This window comes from Globicephala melas, chromosome 14 (genome assembly GCF_963455315.2).
Source record: "Globicephala melas chromosome 14, mGloMel1.2, whole genome shotgun sequence".
NCBI lineage: Eukaryota > Metazoa > Chordata > Mammalia > Artiodactyla > Delphinidae > Globicephala > Globicephala melas.
Window position 1 is genome coordinate 76,299,885 of NC_083327.1, and position 14,423 is coordinate 76,314,307.

General features: G+C 41.9%; 1 protein-coding gene across 5 annotated transcripts in view; it reads right to left on the bottom strand.

Annotated features, from left to right (window-relative positions):
* CNKSR3 (CNKSR family member 3) overlaps positions 1–14,423 on the bottom strand; it is a 104,503-nt gene that overhangs the window by 15,023 nt on the left and 75,057 nt on the right. For all 5 annotated transcript variants that reach the window (XM_030853112.2, XM_030853113.3, XM_060283836.1 and 2 more), the window contains 5 exons: positions 11,893–11,934; positions 9,034–9,153; positions 6,973–7,032; positions 2,128–2,196; positions 1,740–1,886 (listed from right to left, as the gene is read on the bottom strand). In XM_030853112.2, the coding sequence (XP_030708972.1) occupies positions 1,740–1,886; positions 2,128–2,196; positions 6,973–7,032; positions 9,034–9,153; positions 11,893–11,934 (438 nt within the window). The remainder of the gene's footprint in view (positions 1–1,739; positions 1,887–2,127; positions 2,197–6,972; positions 7,033–9,033; positions 9,154–11,892; positions 11,935–14,423) is intronic.

The window sequence follows — 14,423 nt, forward strand, 5'->3', positions numbered from 1 at the left end:
GGGACTCTATACCCACCCATCCAGCTCAGTCCACTGGTCTAGCTTTATCTCCCACCCTCTGCCCCAAAGAGTCTGGTCTACTTATTCTTACAGGAGCGCTGTGGTGTCTACCCAGAGCCCTTGGTCAGTCAGTGAACCCGGCTGCTGTGAGTGTCTGTTGCTAAAAGCTCACGGCTGCCCCCTTCTCTGGAAAACTGCCCTCAGCGGACAGCTGCCACCCCTGAGTACAGCTACCAGTGCCCGTGCTGTGTGGTTACACCTGGGTAACAGGCCAAGACTAGACTTTACCTGAGACAGCATCTGCTGGCTTAGCCTCCTTATTCTGCCTCCCTCCCTCCCGGACAAGTTTTACCTAAAGCACAGGCACTAAATCGCTTTCACAAGAATGTCTGTCACACACTCTGCTTCTAGGAAACCTTGTCTGGGCACCGCCCTTCCCTGATGGCAGCACATCCTCGGTTGGTGGGCGTGTGTCTGAAGAACAGCGTTCCTCTCCTCCACCAAACAGCCTCCCATCTGCCTCCCAAATCCCACCTAGTTTTCCAGGCTCCAAAGGGCTCCCACCTCCTCAGGAGGAGGCTCCTTCACCTACCTGTCCATACCCACCGCCCCTTCTTCAGAACCTAACATTTACGCCCCTGCACCAAGGAGCTGACAGAGTTGCTGTGTGGCAAGCACTCCATCAACCATCAGTGAAGACCTCTTCGATGTTACTTAACACACCCTGAGAATCCCAAAACTATTGAAAGATGGTGCCCCTTATACTGAGCGATGCAAACAGAAGCAGCTGGGGTGCGACTGATATGTTCCGTTATTATTTAAAAAGTGAACTTAATTATGTGCCCCTTCCTGGCTCCACCCTCCACATCCTGGTCTTTACTTTTATGTGCCTCCACACCCCTAAGGTGCACACATAGGCATACTTCCAGTGCTGTATGCATCACGAAGTGTCCAAATTGATGGCTTGAGACCACTGCTGTTCCTTCCATTTGAAGATGTACAATAAGATCACAGAAAGTTACATATAAATGGCAAATCTCAGTCTTATGAAAGGGCACTGAAATGTGATTGCTTTTCATTCATGATTTAGGAATTAAACACTAAGAACCGATGACATAAGGAAGAGGTTGCTCAGGGTGCATGGTCCAGCCAGGCGTAGGCAGTAAGGAGTGCACTGTGTGTAGAGAATTTAAATAATAAAACTCACTAAAGACCAGTGTGCTTTTTATTATCACCCAAGACTGCCAAATCTAAACAACGGAGCGATGCAGCGCCCCGCTGGGTGGCTGGTTCTCACAGTCCACACCCCTCCCTGCCTTTTTAAACCATGCTGAGGGCTCAACCCCACGCGGTCTCTCTAAGATCAGCGGTCAAACGGGATTCCTTTATGTGAGCACGTGTTTGCAACGAGAGAGGAAAAGGACAAGAAGGAACTTTCTGTAGTGCTGGCAGCCACTCGCCACCAAGTGGCTACCAAGCACTGAAATGTGGCCGCTGAGACCGAGGAACTGAAGCTTTCATTTTAATTCTTGAAATAAACACTGGTGGCTAGTGGCTGCCATACTGTTCAATGCAAATCCAGCATGGCTATTTTCATATAAGTAAGATTATAGGATAATTATCCATGCACAAGCTCCTGAAACCAATCAAAGTGTAGTCTTTCTTTTTGGAGACAAATTGGATATTGGACATTGTTCTTGCGCTGATGTCAGAGGAAAGATTTCAACCAGTGACAGTACCTGGACCAGAGGCGGCTTCCATCGTAGGTTTTTCAAGGGGGCGGGAGTGAAGTTGAAGGAACTCGTGGGCCGCTTCTTAAGCAGTAACACAACTCCTGTAGGATTCTCTCTCAACTTTCTCACCAGATTTTTTAGCTGCCATCCCACCTTCAAGGAAAGAAAATGAGGAGAGCGCACTTGCTCATGAATAACGAAAACTCAAACCCCTATGAATTTATCTCAAGGAAATCAGCTATGAGCAAATAGGCAGACACAAATCTGTTCATCCTAGCACTGCTTAAAATTATGGAAAATTGGATATAAATTGAAAAATTTTTAAAGGCATGCAAAACGGTTTAAAAGTTCTAGAGGGGAATATGAAGTCGGAAGTCTCAATGAACAAACTCACCACAGTTTGCTGATTGACCTGAATCACTTCATCACCGGCGTGAATCTTCTGAGATCTGTCTGCAGGAGACTGTTAGAAAAAAACAGAGAGAGACCTGTCATATTTTTTAAACCTACTTCTTTCTGCTTCTATTTCTTCTCCCTTCTTTTTTCTACAGAAAACGAGCAATGGAAATATAATCTTCTCAGGAAATGTTACACAGTGTACTTGAGTTCCCTCAAAGTACACAGCCTGTAGAACTTGGCATTGGGTATTGGTGTTCTCTCTTCTATTAGCAGTTTGTTATAACAGATAATCTGTCAGTTGGAACAGCCAAGGTTCATCTAACCTATCGTGAAGAGTGGGACGCACTGTCCACATAAGGGGCTGATCAAAGCCATTGGTTCATCTAAAATGAGACTTACCTACATCCCTATCAAAATTAATCTTGTAAAAGCCAACCAACTGCTTAACGTGGACCAACTGCTTAATGTGTAAAGATCATCATGTACCTCTGTCCTACCGTTTCCCTTTACGCAATTATTAAAACGAAATCTTACTTTTACTTAAACTTGTTTTGCATGTTATCATAATGCTATTAACATAGAAAGATAGTGACAATAGAAAATATTTCTTTAGAGAAAATTTAAATTTTTGCATTTTCAGGTAGAATTCTAAGTGCATGTGTTGTCACAGTATCAAAACGAAGTCCAGGCTTTGTTTCTCTCAAATAATAGTTTGCTACAAATTTGCAAATATTGATACAAATATAGATACATCCACATATGTGTGTACAGACAGATAAATAGATGTAACCTGTCTGTCAAATATTTTCCCATAGTTTCTGGTTCACTGAATCAAACTAAACTCTTTATGTTTAAGGTATTTCAGATGATTTTAAAAAATGGTTAGAAAAAATTCTGCCAACAACCTTTACCTAAGCCTAAGATATCATTAGGTTTATTTTATGGAGTTTTCAGAACACTGAGATTCAGTGTTAAATAACTTACTATGTGTCCAGTGTTATGGACACATAGTAAGTGAAAGATGCAGAATGTAATTTTATGCTTATTATGTGGTTTTTAAAATTAAAATAGTACCTTAAAACTTTTCCCCTGACAAATTATATGTTGAAGTGATTATTTCATCTTAAAAGGAATCTGTGCCAGAATTTCATCTCAAATTTTTTTCTCTCACTAATATATTTTTCAGACGTAAACATTCTGGCATTTAGTTGTACGTGAAATTTGAAAAATATTTCAGAATAAGAGTAATGTCTAATCCTTCCTAGAAGTATAAGTTTATTATTATTTAATTGCAAAAACAACAAATGCATGGAATAAAATAAAACAGAACTATGTAAAAAAAAGATATTTCCTATGATCAAAAGAGAAAGAAAGGATCAAACTTTAATTTCAAATTATAATCAAATGTTATCTAAGTCAGAGTGTTTTATTTTGTGACTTACATAGCTGACTGAATCTTCAATTTACAACCATCCTTTAAAAATAGCATCTTTGAACACACTGATGGGGACAGCAACTAAACTCAAGACACCCTTGCTGAATTTTCTCACTCAGCTGTTGTGATAGGCTCAACAAAGAAATGAGCAAGTTAAAAAAAAAAAAAAAAGAGAGAGAGGAAAAAAAAAGAAAGGAAATGAGCAAGTAGTGTTAAACTGTAGAAACAGTCTCTTTGATTTACCTAGGGCCAACGTAAGGCATAGGTAACTATAACAGTTATTTTTGAAAGCATTTAACCTGCTACCATAACAACCAGCAGTGCCTCACCTGAGAGACTAGCATCGTGGGTACCACAGGGAGATGGCTTGTCTCAAATCTCTTTCTACTGAAGCACTTCTTAAACAAACGAATGTATCAAAGCTCCTTTTTGGGGCTTCCCTGGTGGCGCAGTGGTTGAGAGTCTGCCTGCTGATGCAGGGGACATGGGTTCGTGCGCCGGTCAGGGAAGATCCCACATGCCACGGAGCGGGCTCGCTGAGCCTATGCTCTGCAATGGGAGAGGCCACAACAGTGAGAGGCCCACGTACTGCAAAAAAAAAAAAAAAAAAAAAAAAAAAAAAAAAAAAAAAAAAAAAAAAGCTCCTTTTTGCCCCTGGTGTCAGATGCCTAACCCATGGTTACAGATCAACTTTAGTAAGTCGGATCGTAATCAGTCCAGTCCAGTTAATCTTCCTGGGCTGGAGATTCTTCTAAGGTAGCTTCACTTTCTAAAAGATGGCCCTGAGGCCAGGAAGTCCCTGTTTATAGATATGCAATCTAAAAAACAAGCCCCGGTGTCCTGAACTGACTTCCCTTCCTAAGGATCCTCTCCCATTCATTTCTCAAATATCCTACCAAGTGATTAAGAGTTGTGCTTGGCAGAACACTGGTAAAGAGAGAGCCTGATAACCAAAATTCTCCCTGGGGCAGTAGCTCTTGCCTATCTTCACCATGTGCCGGACTACTGAAAAATGATGCTTGTTCTGGTTTGCTGCAGAAAAGTGATGACCTGGAGAAGAGTGCATCCATTCTTCAGAGGCTCACCTACTTCCCAACTCATTTTGGGGGTGGGGGATAGGAGTACGGATGAGGTCCTATCAAGACGTCTGCCAAGGTCTTGAACAACATCAAAAAAGAAGATAGAGAATCACTAGATCTTGTTAGTCTCACCTTGGAATGATCCTGGCTGCTCAGGTAACCTCCAAAAAAACCCAGAAAAAGTGGACAGGAGGCCTGAGATGACCTGCTGGCATTGCTTCAGCCTGGAGTCCAAGATAGAGGGAATGCAGTTTGGGAATTCTGTCCACGACCACCCCCCAACACTAGACTTGCATTAAAACATTCTGACTTAGGATCGCTTAAGTCAGAGCGACCTTAAGTGATAGCCAGAAAGCTGTCCTGGAGCTGGCATTTTTCTACTGTCATTTAAGTGTAAAATGTCCAGCATTAAGTGTAACCTATCCAGCCCAAGCCCTCGAGAAGTGGACTCTTACCTAACTTCCCACTTTCATCGACAAGAATTAGAAAGTATCTGGCATATTCCAGACACACAATGAACACAAGGTGATTGACTGAAAGAATGAGGGACATTTTAAAGTGGATTACTGGATGGAAAAAGACAAGTTTTCCCTTTTTTGATCTGTAACAAGATGGAAACCACCTCTCTCTAGGACGACTTGTTTACCATCCTGTACGGAAGCGGTAGGATCGACCACATCCAGATGAACCCTGAATCTCTCACCCAGTCCTATATGATCTGGTAGGGATTCTACAGAATGTATCACTTGACATTTCATTTGATTCAAAGGCAGTTTTGTTTAGTTATCGCATCCTTAAAAGTGGCGGCGGGGGGCAGAGGGGGGAGGTGAGGGAGAGCAGTAGACAGTGAAAGGAAGAAATCTATGCGCCTTCTGCTAATACTATTATAGTGTTCTACATGTTCTTCCGAGATTGAAATTGATTCAAAGACCCGATTGAGTCTGGGACTGCACAGGTCTGGTTGTTAATGCAATCACCAAATTGCTAGACACAAAACTTTCACTCTCTTAAAAACTGAAACGACATTCACCATTCTTTTGAATCTATCCAGCCCCCGCCCCCGCAAAATGTACTGAGTGGTACAAAATGTACTGAGTGGTTCAGCTAAAATATATAAAGTCTCTGATAAGGATAAGGGAGGATCATTTGTTGTGATTTTTTTTTTCTTTTGCACCATCCCCAGCCCATAAGGAGAACGTTCTGTGCCATTATTGCCTATTAGGTGATGCGGTATAAAAATTCCCAGTGGTCTCTGTGTATTCTCAGTAGAGCTCAACAAAGAATGCTTAAAGACACTACCATCTTCTATTCATTCATCTCCCAGAACTGCACAATTAATTTATAACTCATTGACTGCCTTAAGCGATGCCACTGTTTTCTTATTACAAAAATCAAGTGTGTGTCACAAACTCTCATCAAAGATCATGCTATTTTATTTTATCAACAGACCTAGCAGCTGAAGCTCAAACTCTGATACATATTTCCACCAGATTAGAAAAGTAGTTGCTAAGTCTCTTGTTTCTTGAACTACTTCCTCTTGTCTTAATTGATTAAATAGTAACTAATTCCATAGACACATGCTTCTTTTCCACAGATGCAGGGAAGCTTTTCAGACATTTCTCGCTTCATATCAGTGTCGTTCAAAAGCTAGCCATACTGTAGGTTGCATAAAGAAAGTATTCAATTAGCTCTACTTTTCACAAATTCAAAATGTTTGAGGGGCTAAAGAAAAACCTTTCATGTAGCAGAATTTTCAAAAGGAAGATAACAGGGTACAAAGTCCCTTTCAGTAGAAGCAGCCCTGCTTTTTCTATTCAAAGGATTAGGGGGGAGAAAAACTAAATTTCAATATCATGCAAATATTATGAAATACAGCTCTATAAAAAGAATCTTTGTCATGCAAAAATCCCAAAATAGTCACTCTGGTGACATATATAAATTCCATTTTTAAAAAACCATAGTTTACACATATGGTCACCAATTCCAGCTCTTATAAGAGGGATTCTCAACAACAAAGAGATCATTGTTTTTTGTATTTATGGGTTAACATTTTCAGGGTGCAAAAATAATAATAATAAACGCAAGGGTGGCGGTAAAAACTGGGCAAGGTGTGTGAACGAGAGCAATAAAGGACAACTTAAATAATACATTGACGACAGCTGGATAAGCTGCATGCTAGCCACAGACATAAACAAAATAGGCACGGTTGCTCCCACTACAGATAAGACAACTGAACAGCACACACACATTTAAATGAAAAGTATAGGGACTCTGTCAAATCTGCTGGAACATACAATGGTTTTACATTTAATGGATAAGCACTTACATTTTCTGTGGTTCCAGTAATCACGTGCAATCCATCATAGGTTGATTTGATGTACATGCCCTAGAGTGAGTCAGACATATTAACTCATTAGAAATAGAGCCGCAAGTGAGACGTAAACTTACAAAACATTAAAGGCAGTCCCTTCAGAACACCACTCATTTTTCAGTCTCCTGAAACACTGTAAAGCAAGATCTACAGAGCAGGAAGGGGAACTAACCAAGGCGAAACACTGGGGAAAGAAATCAGAAACAAGATCTCTTTGATATTATAATTTGTGTACCAGGCGCACAGAATTTTGGTCTAACTCTGGGGACTCAGAAAGAATGTTCTCAGACCTGTTGAATGAATGAGGCAGTTCAAACAAGGCCGGTCCTCTCCCGACCACTTCTCTGTGTAGTGAGACAATATATTCAGTTAATTTGGTCTCAGCAGTCCCTGCACGGTAACTTATTCAAGCCACTAACAACCAGACCAGGATGTATGAGCAAAGACTGTTAAGTAACACAACATAGGAAATAAATTAGAAACAGGCACTCCTGCATTTTAAGGGGGGCGTATAGATTAATACTCTTCTTCCTCAAAGGCCCGACAGTCAAACTCAGAGGTGAATGCCTAGCGTGGAGGAAACATCTCTGTAGTTTGACACAGCATGTATAAAAGAGAAAGTTTATTAAACTTTGATAAGATGGGGAAAGAGCAAAAGTAAACAGAGCAAAGAGTAGTTGCTCACCCTGGTACCAATACTGTATTGATAATAACATAGATTCTCCTCAGAAGTCATTTTGACCGTGAACTTGCCCTGCTCAGCAACATACCGCACTCTGCAACGAGCACCTCATCCGATACTAACACCTGCACGGTTCTGCCTGTCCTCTCCTTTCCCATCACTTTCATCGGCAGAGTAACTGGCTTCCCCCTCCACACAGTACTCCTCTTCCCAGAGCTTTGCATGTATAACTTTACCTTCTGAAACGGCAACTCCATTTCTGCCCACGCCAGGCAGTTCTCCGCTTCAATATGTGAATAAACCCATCCCCAGGAAGTCTTCCGTGTGTACTCCATTGTAAGCCATCATTTGCTTTGAAGCCAAGCAGTCTCGGTATGTACATTTCTCCTTACCAAGAATGTGGGCTTGTCAACATTTGGTTGATTTTTGTTTTCCTATCTGAGAGCAGAGACTGCCCTGATATCTTCCCACAGCTACCTACACACTAGGCACGCCCCGTCCCCCTTCCCCTCCCCCCCTCATCAATACCAGTCACAGTAGCTGCAGCCACCAATGACTGCACACATACTATTCGTCCAGCATCTGCACTCAGCACGCATCATCTAATTTAATACATTCAACAACCCTGTGAGGGTTATTATCATTATTATTATTCACTTTTGACAGATGAGGAAACTGACACATAAAGAGGTAAAGTCACTTGACTGCTGGGATTTGAACCACACTCTCTGACTCAAAGCCTCTAAGCTCATCAATGGGCCTCGCAGTTTCCTCACTTAAATTTCAGCAGATTAACCATACTGGCTGCATGCTAGGTATTTGGAGATGTAGGTACCTAGGTGCTGATCTAGGAATCTACCTGTATGTATTCTCAGGGCCTGTTATTACAGAGCTCATACATTACTTCTAAAGCATCTCTGAACTTCTTCTTAAGAATCATTTCTTTCAGCCAGTCTCTTCTCAGCCTAAGTGGTAACAGAGACTTCAAAGCAGATGTTGTTTCATACCCAGAGACCACCTTTCCTTTGTGGAAATGTTTTCTATCTCCTTAAATTGCTAAGACCTAAAAATAAAACTGTTAAGACAATTCCTTCGAGATATGAGTATATAGTTTTAAAACAGTATTTATTTTTATACTTTGAAGACATAAAACTTATCAACAGTTCAAGATGGCAAATTCCTAACTACATAATGGAAGACAGTCTAACTGAATTCTACTCTTCAGAATTCTAGTGAAAGCAATAAGGAATTTAAAAAAACACACACACATACACACCAACTTTAATAAATGATGATGTTATTTGAAAATAAACAAGTGTTGTCAGAATTCTTACCAAGCCTTCCCCAGGTTTAATGTTTGGTAAGTGAACTTCTTCCAGACATGCACACTGGCTCATAACAGGATCCGTGGTAGATCGGATTGTTTTATCACAGATGCCATTTAAAACCTTGACCTAGAGTTGGAGAGGCAAACAGGGAAGGTTCAATCATTAACCAAGTTTATCTCCGGCTGAATTTTTTTTTAATGCACTTCACCTATCATCTTTAGCTCTGGTTGTGATAATACTGCTCAGTGAACACATGGCACTTGGGTTCCACGTTTGCAATGTGTGGGAATAGTGCCACTATTTCAGCTTTGCTTAAAAAGTGCACCTTTTATATTAACTCGTTTACAACCACTGAAGCGCACAGGCTGGGCAGAAACCCCCTTTCAGCAGTTAAAGAATCCTGTATTCCCCAGCCATCTGTGTGGTTTTTTAGGATTGCTCACATTCTCTGCAGACCAAATACAGACAAGGTAAAAAAATATATACTTTTGCCTGCACCTTTTTTTTTTTTTTTTTTTTTTTTTTTGCGGTACGCGGGCCTCTCACTGTTGTGGCCTCTCCCGTTGCGGAGCACAGGCTCCGGACGCGCAGGCTCAGTGGCCATGGCTCACGGGCCCAGCCGCTCCGCGGCATGTGGGATCTTCCCGGACCGGGGCACGAACCCACGTCCCCTGCATCGGCAGGCGGACTCACAACCACTGCGCCACCAGGGAAGCCCTGCACCATTTTTTTAAAAATAGATTTTATATTTTAAACAGTTTTTAGAGAAAAACTGAGCAGAAATTAGAGTTCTATATACTTCCTTCCCTACCCCAACACAGTTCCCAACACAGTTATATTATTATAACAGTTAATAATAACAAGATTTTATTAACATCTTGCATTAGTGTGGTACATGCGTTACAATTGATCAACCAATAGTGTTACATTATTGTTAACCAAGGTCTGTAGTTTACATCAGGGTTCATCCTCTGTGGTGTACAGTTCTACGCGTTTTCACAAATGCATAATGTCATATACTCACCATCACAGTATCATAGAGAAGAGCTTCACTACCGTAAAAGTTCCCTCTGCCCCACCTACTTGTCTGTCCCCACTCCCCTACTATGAACCCCTGGCAATCACCCATCTTCTCACTGTCTCTATAGTTTTGTCTTTTCCAGAATCCTATATAGTTGGAATCATACAGTATGTAGCCTTTTCAGATCGGCTTCTTTCGCTTCGTCATATGCATTTAAGATTCCTCCGTATCTTTTCAAGGCTTGATAGCTCATTTCTTTTTATTGCTGAATAACATTCCATTGTCTGGATGTACCAGTTTGTTTACCAGTCACCTACAGGCCATCTTGGCTACTTCTAAGTTTTGGCAGTTAGGATGAAAGCTGCTATGACATTCTGTGAAGGTTCTTGTGATATAAGCTTCTTTCCTTTGGGTAAATGCCTAGGTGTACAACTGCTGGATCGTAGGGTAAGAGTATGTGTAGTTTTGTAAAAAGCTGCCACAGGGTCTTCCAGTGCGGCTGTACCACTTTGCATTCCTATCAGCAACGAACAGAGTTCCTGCTGCCCCACATTTGGCGCCGTCACGTGTTGGATTATAGTTATCCTAATAGGTGTAGAGTGGTACCTTGTTACTTTAATTTGCAATTCCTTAATGAAACATGATGTGGAACATCTTTTCATATACTTATCTGCCAGCTGCATATCATTTTCCATGAGGTGTCTGTTCGGACCTTTTGTCCACTTTTTAATTAGGTTGTTTGTTTTCTTATTGAGTTTTAAGAATTCTCTGTGTATTTTGGCTACAAGTCCTTTATCTGATATGAGTTTCAGAAAACAGTTTCTCCCAGTCCGTGGCTTGTCTTTTCATTCTCAGGGCACTGACGGAGCAGTGTTTTTCATTTTAATGCCGTCTACCTCATCCGTTTTTCTCTCATGGATCACGCTTTTCGTGTTGTATCTAAAAACTCATCGCCAAACCCGAGGTCACCAAGATTTCCTCCTGTTATTTCTCGGCATTTTATACTTTTGCGTTTTACATGTAGGTCTATGATGTTTTAGTGACGGCTCACATTCTCTGAACGCCAAACACTGAGCAGGTACAACTGTAGAGACGTGAGGATCCCTATTAAGTGGTCCCCGTGTAGAAATCACAGTGGCTACGTGTGGTTACTTCTCCCGATCAGATTCATCTAACCTTTGAAAATTAAACAACTAAGGAAATCAGGAGATTCCAAAGAGTGATTTTTTTTTTCCCAAGGGGGAGAATCTAAGAAGTGACACTTTTTACATTCCTCCAATGTGTTTAGCCTCCCTATTTATGGAAAATATATTTATAGAAGTTTCATTGCTAAATTCCTCAACACCAGTAGGAGGAAGGCCTTATCAAAAGAGCACAGGCTGGCTTATGTCAAAAGGAGGAAGCGATGATGAATAGTTACAGAATGCTCTTTAAACAGTCACAGTACATCTCCCCTCTATCATAAGGTTTTGGCCAAGATTTTTTTTTTAAACAAAATGGTCCTAAAGTGAAATTTGCGCATCAGTTTCACCCTGATTAACAGGCTAGTTAGTAATTTAAGTATAATTGTACCCTGATGAAGGGTTCAGAGCAGGGAAAAAAAGAGTAAAGCAGAGACCCCAATATACCCAAGTTAAGCACAGGAATTTCCACAGGAGTTGGTCTTATTGTTAAATAGTTTTTATTCTTCCTTTTCCACCTAAATTAATAGACTCATATCCCAAAAGCCAATATTTCGAAGCATATCCTGAAATAATTAGCCACCGTCCATTTACGTTAATTCATGTGATTCCCACTGTTTTGGGAAAAGGAATTTTACTGTCACTTTTAGAAGGTATACTTACTACAGCCAAAACTTTATCCTCCATTTCTGCTACAAGGCAATCCTAAAGGAAGAAAGAAGAAAATGAAAACTATAAGAGCTAAAAACTTTCAGAAACCATCGGCTTAGCTCACTAGATATTTCCTGGGGTCCAAGGAGGTCCCTGACACACCTCCCACCCTGCAGCCTGAGCGGTCCTGGACCATCTGGAGGAGAGACCTGGATGGGAGAAGAGGGCAGACAGGAAAGGAGCTGACATTTGACTCCTAAGATTTCCATCTCTCCTGACCCCGGAGGCTAATAATACAAGGAACCCATCCGACCAATTATTTAATCAGAAAGCCTACAAAAGTCACCAGAACTGAAAGTCCACCTATTATCCAGACCGTACAGAGAGCAAGAAGCCAGAAAGAGTCCAAGAAAGTTGACAATGACTCTCCAACGTGACCCCAGGCTGAGCCAGCACTGGGCCAACAAGCCTGGAGTCTTTCGCTCTGGGCCTGCCCATAAGAATAGCTTTCAAATAAGGGCTTGAGTAAACTTAGCCACAGAGTTTATTTTAAGCACCACTGAGATTAAATCAGATATTTCAGTCCTTAATAGATGAAAAGCGTTCAACAAAACGTTCATTAACACACTGCCAGAAAAGTGGTCTTGAGGTATGCTATTGATGACATTAAAGAATGGGCTGGAATGCAAAGCATTGTTTACTCAGCTTAAGAACAAAAGACTCGGAACCGTACGAACCCAGTTAGCTGATGATAGGAATAACCATTGTCCGGTGGAACGTGAAACTCTCAGTTAACCTTCTAAAGCGTACCTAGAGCAGATTTCAATCAACACGGCAGAGTGCATGCAGAAGAAGAGGGAGATCAACGAGATTCTTGACAGTGTATTTGGCACCATTCAGTAAATCCCAAACTGGGGCACCCGAAGGAAAGTGCGAATTATGTTATGTACAGGAAGGATACTGATCAAGTCTGTTGGATTCATCAGACAAAGATGTTCACTTCAATCAAAATGTCATTTGAGGTCACATTTTACTGCCACTGGGGGTAGGGGTGAAAATGTATGATATTCTACCCTATGTCATTTTATAATCAGACGTTAGGTGCCTTCTTCTTAAAAGGTTTTTAAATTTTCTCTACTAGGTAAAAATGTGGGAAATAATAGTCACTCTACTGCTCCCAAAATTTACACAGACTCTCAGGAAAAGAGCAGCCTAGTGAGAAAACTCTTAAAAAAGGAAACTTAGGCATGTATTTTTGCATGTGTGAATCAGATATAAATTCAAACTCCAGGAACAACTGCTGTAAAATATGAATGATTACAGTTCAAAATTGTGCTTTTCGTCCTCCAACTTGTGCATGGAACTAAACCGTCAACTGCCGTGACGGCCCCTCCCCTACTCACACCATCTGAAGGACAGAATTCTCAAATAAATGTCAACTGTAGCAAAACAGAATACTTACACAGTCTCGTGCTAGAAATAAAACTAATGATTTGTGTTTATGATTTTTCAGTACACATCCCAAATGACACGAGGGCTGTCGTCCTCAGGAGGTAATCACCCACCGGCAGAGAGCTCCTGTCCATACACCGGGGCCCACGCACCAAGGTGCATGTGTGACCTCATGGTCGATTCCTTGACGGATCCGAGAAGCCACCAAGAAAATGGGCTCCTGTGGTGATGGAGCCAGTGGGAGAGGGGCGCGCCCGTCTCCACGAACTGTCCAAGGCAGCGTGTGAAAGCGCCGCTTTTTACCTTCCGCCTCCGTGAACGTGGGTTCCCACACCCATTCCTACCGGGAGGAAGCAGCTGCAGGCCTGACTTCATGCTATTTGGCATGAAGGCAACAGAATGGAAAAAAGAAGAACTGGAAGCAAGTCAGCCCTTATGACCCCGACAGCAGGCCTGAGCTTTGTCACATTCCTTGGTCACCTGAATCAGCAGACTCAGGCCAATCAACCTGGCAGAGACCCAGCCAGGGCAGCTGCTAGCTGCCCTTCTCTGCCACTCTTCCTTATTCTACTCTCTTACTAACTGAGGAGCCTTGGGAGATGGGTTTAACCTCTCCAGAGCTCAGTTTCCTTCTCTGTAAAGTGAGGATGATAAAACCTGTCTCAGAGAACTGTTGAGAATTAAACGTGACAACACACGTCAGGCAGACAGTCCACACCTGAGACCCAACCAGCTCCCAGAAATGGTCTCCTGACTTTCCCTCCTCTGCTGGATGGTATGCTTTCTTTCCACGCAGTTTTTCTGGGCTCTCCGCTGCTCAGCATTTCTTCCTACACTGGAACCCGGTATCTGCCACTGCCATGTTGTCTCCTGCCAGTTTTCACGCCCTCGCAACTTCAGGAGGACCGATTAAGAAAGAGATCAGAATCCCTTCCCACCAGGAGACTTCACCTGAAATGACAGCCTGAAAACTGGATGGAAGGTCTATCCACGGACTCGGCGTGGGACGTAAGTGAATCGCTTTGCTATACACCTGAAACTAATACAACATGGTGGATTGACTATACTTCAACTAAAAAAAGGAAAGAAAA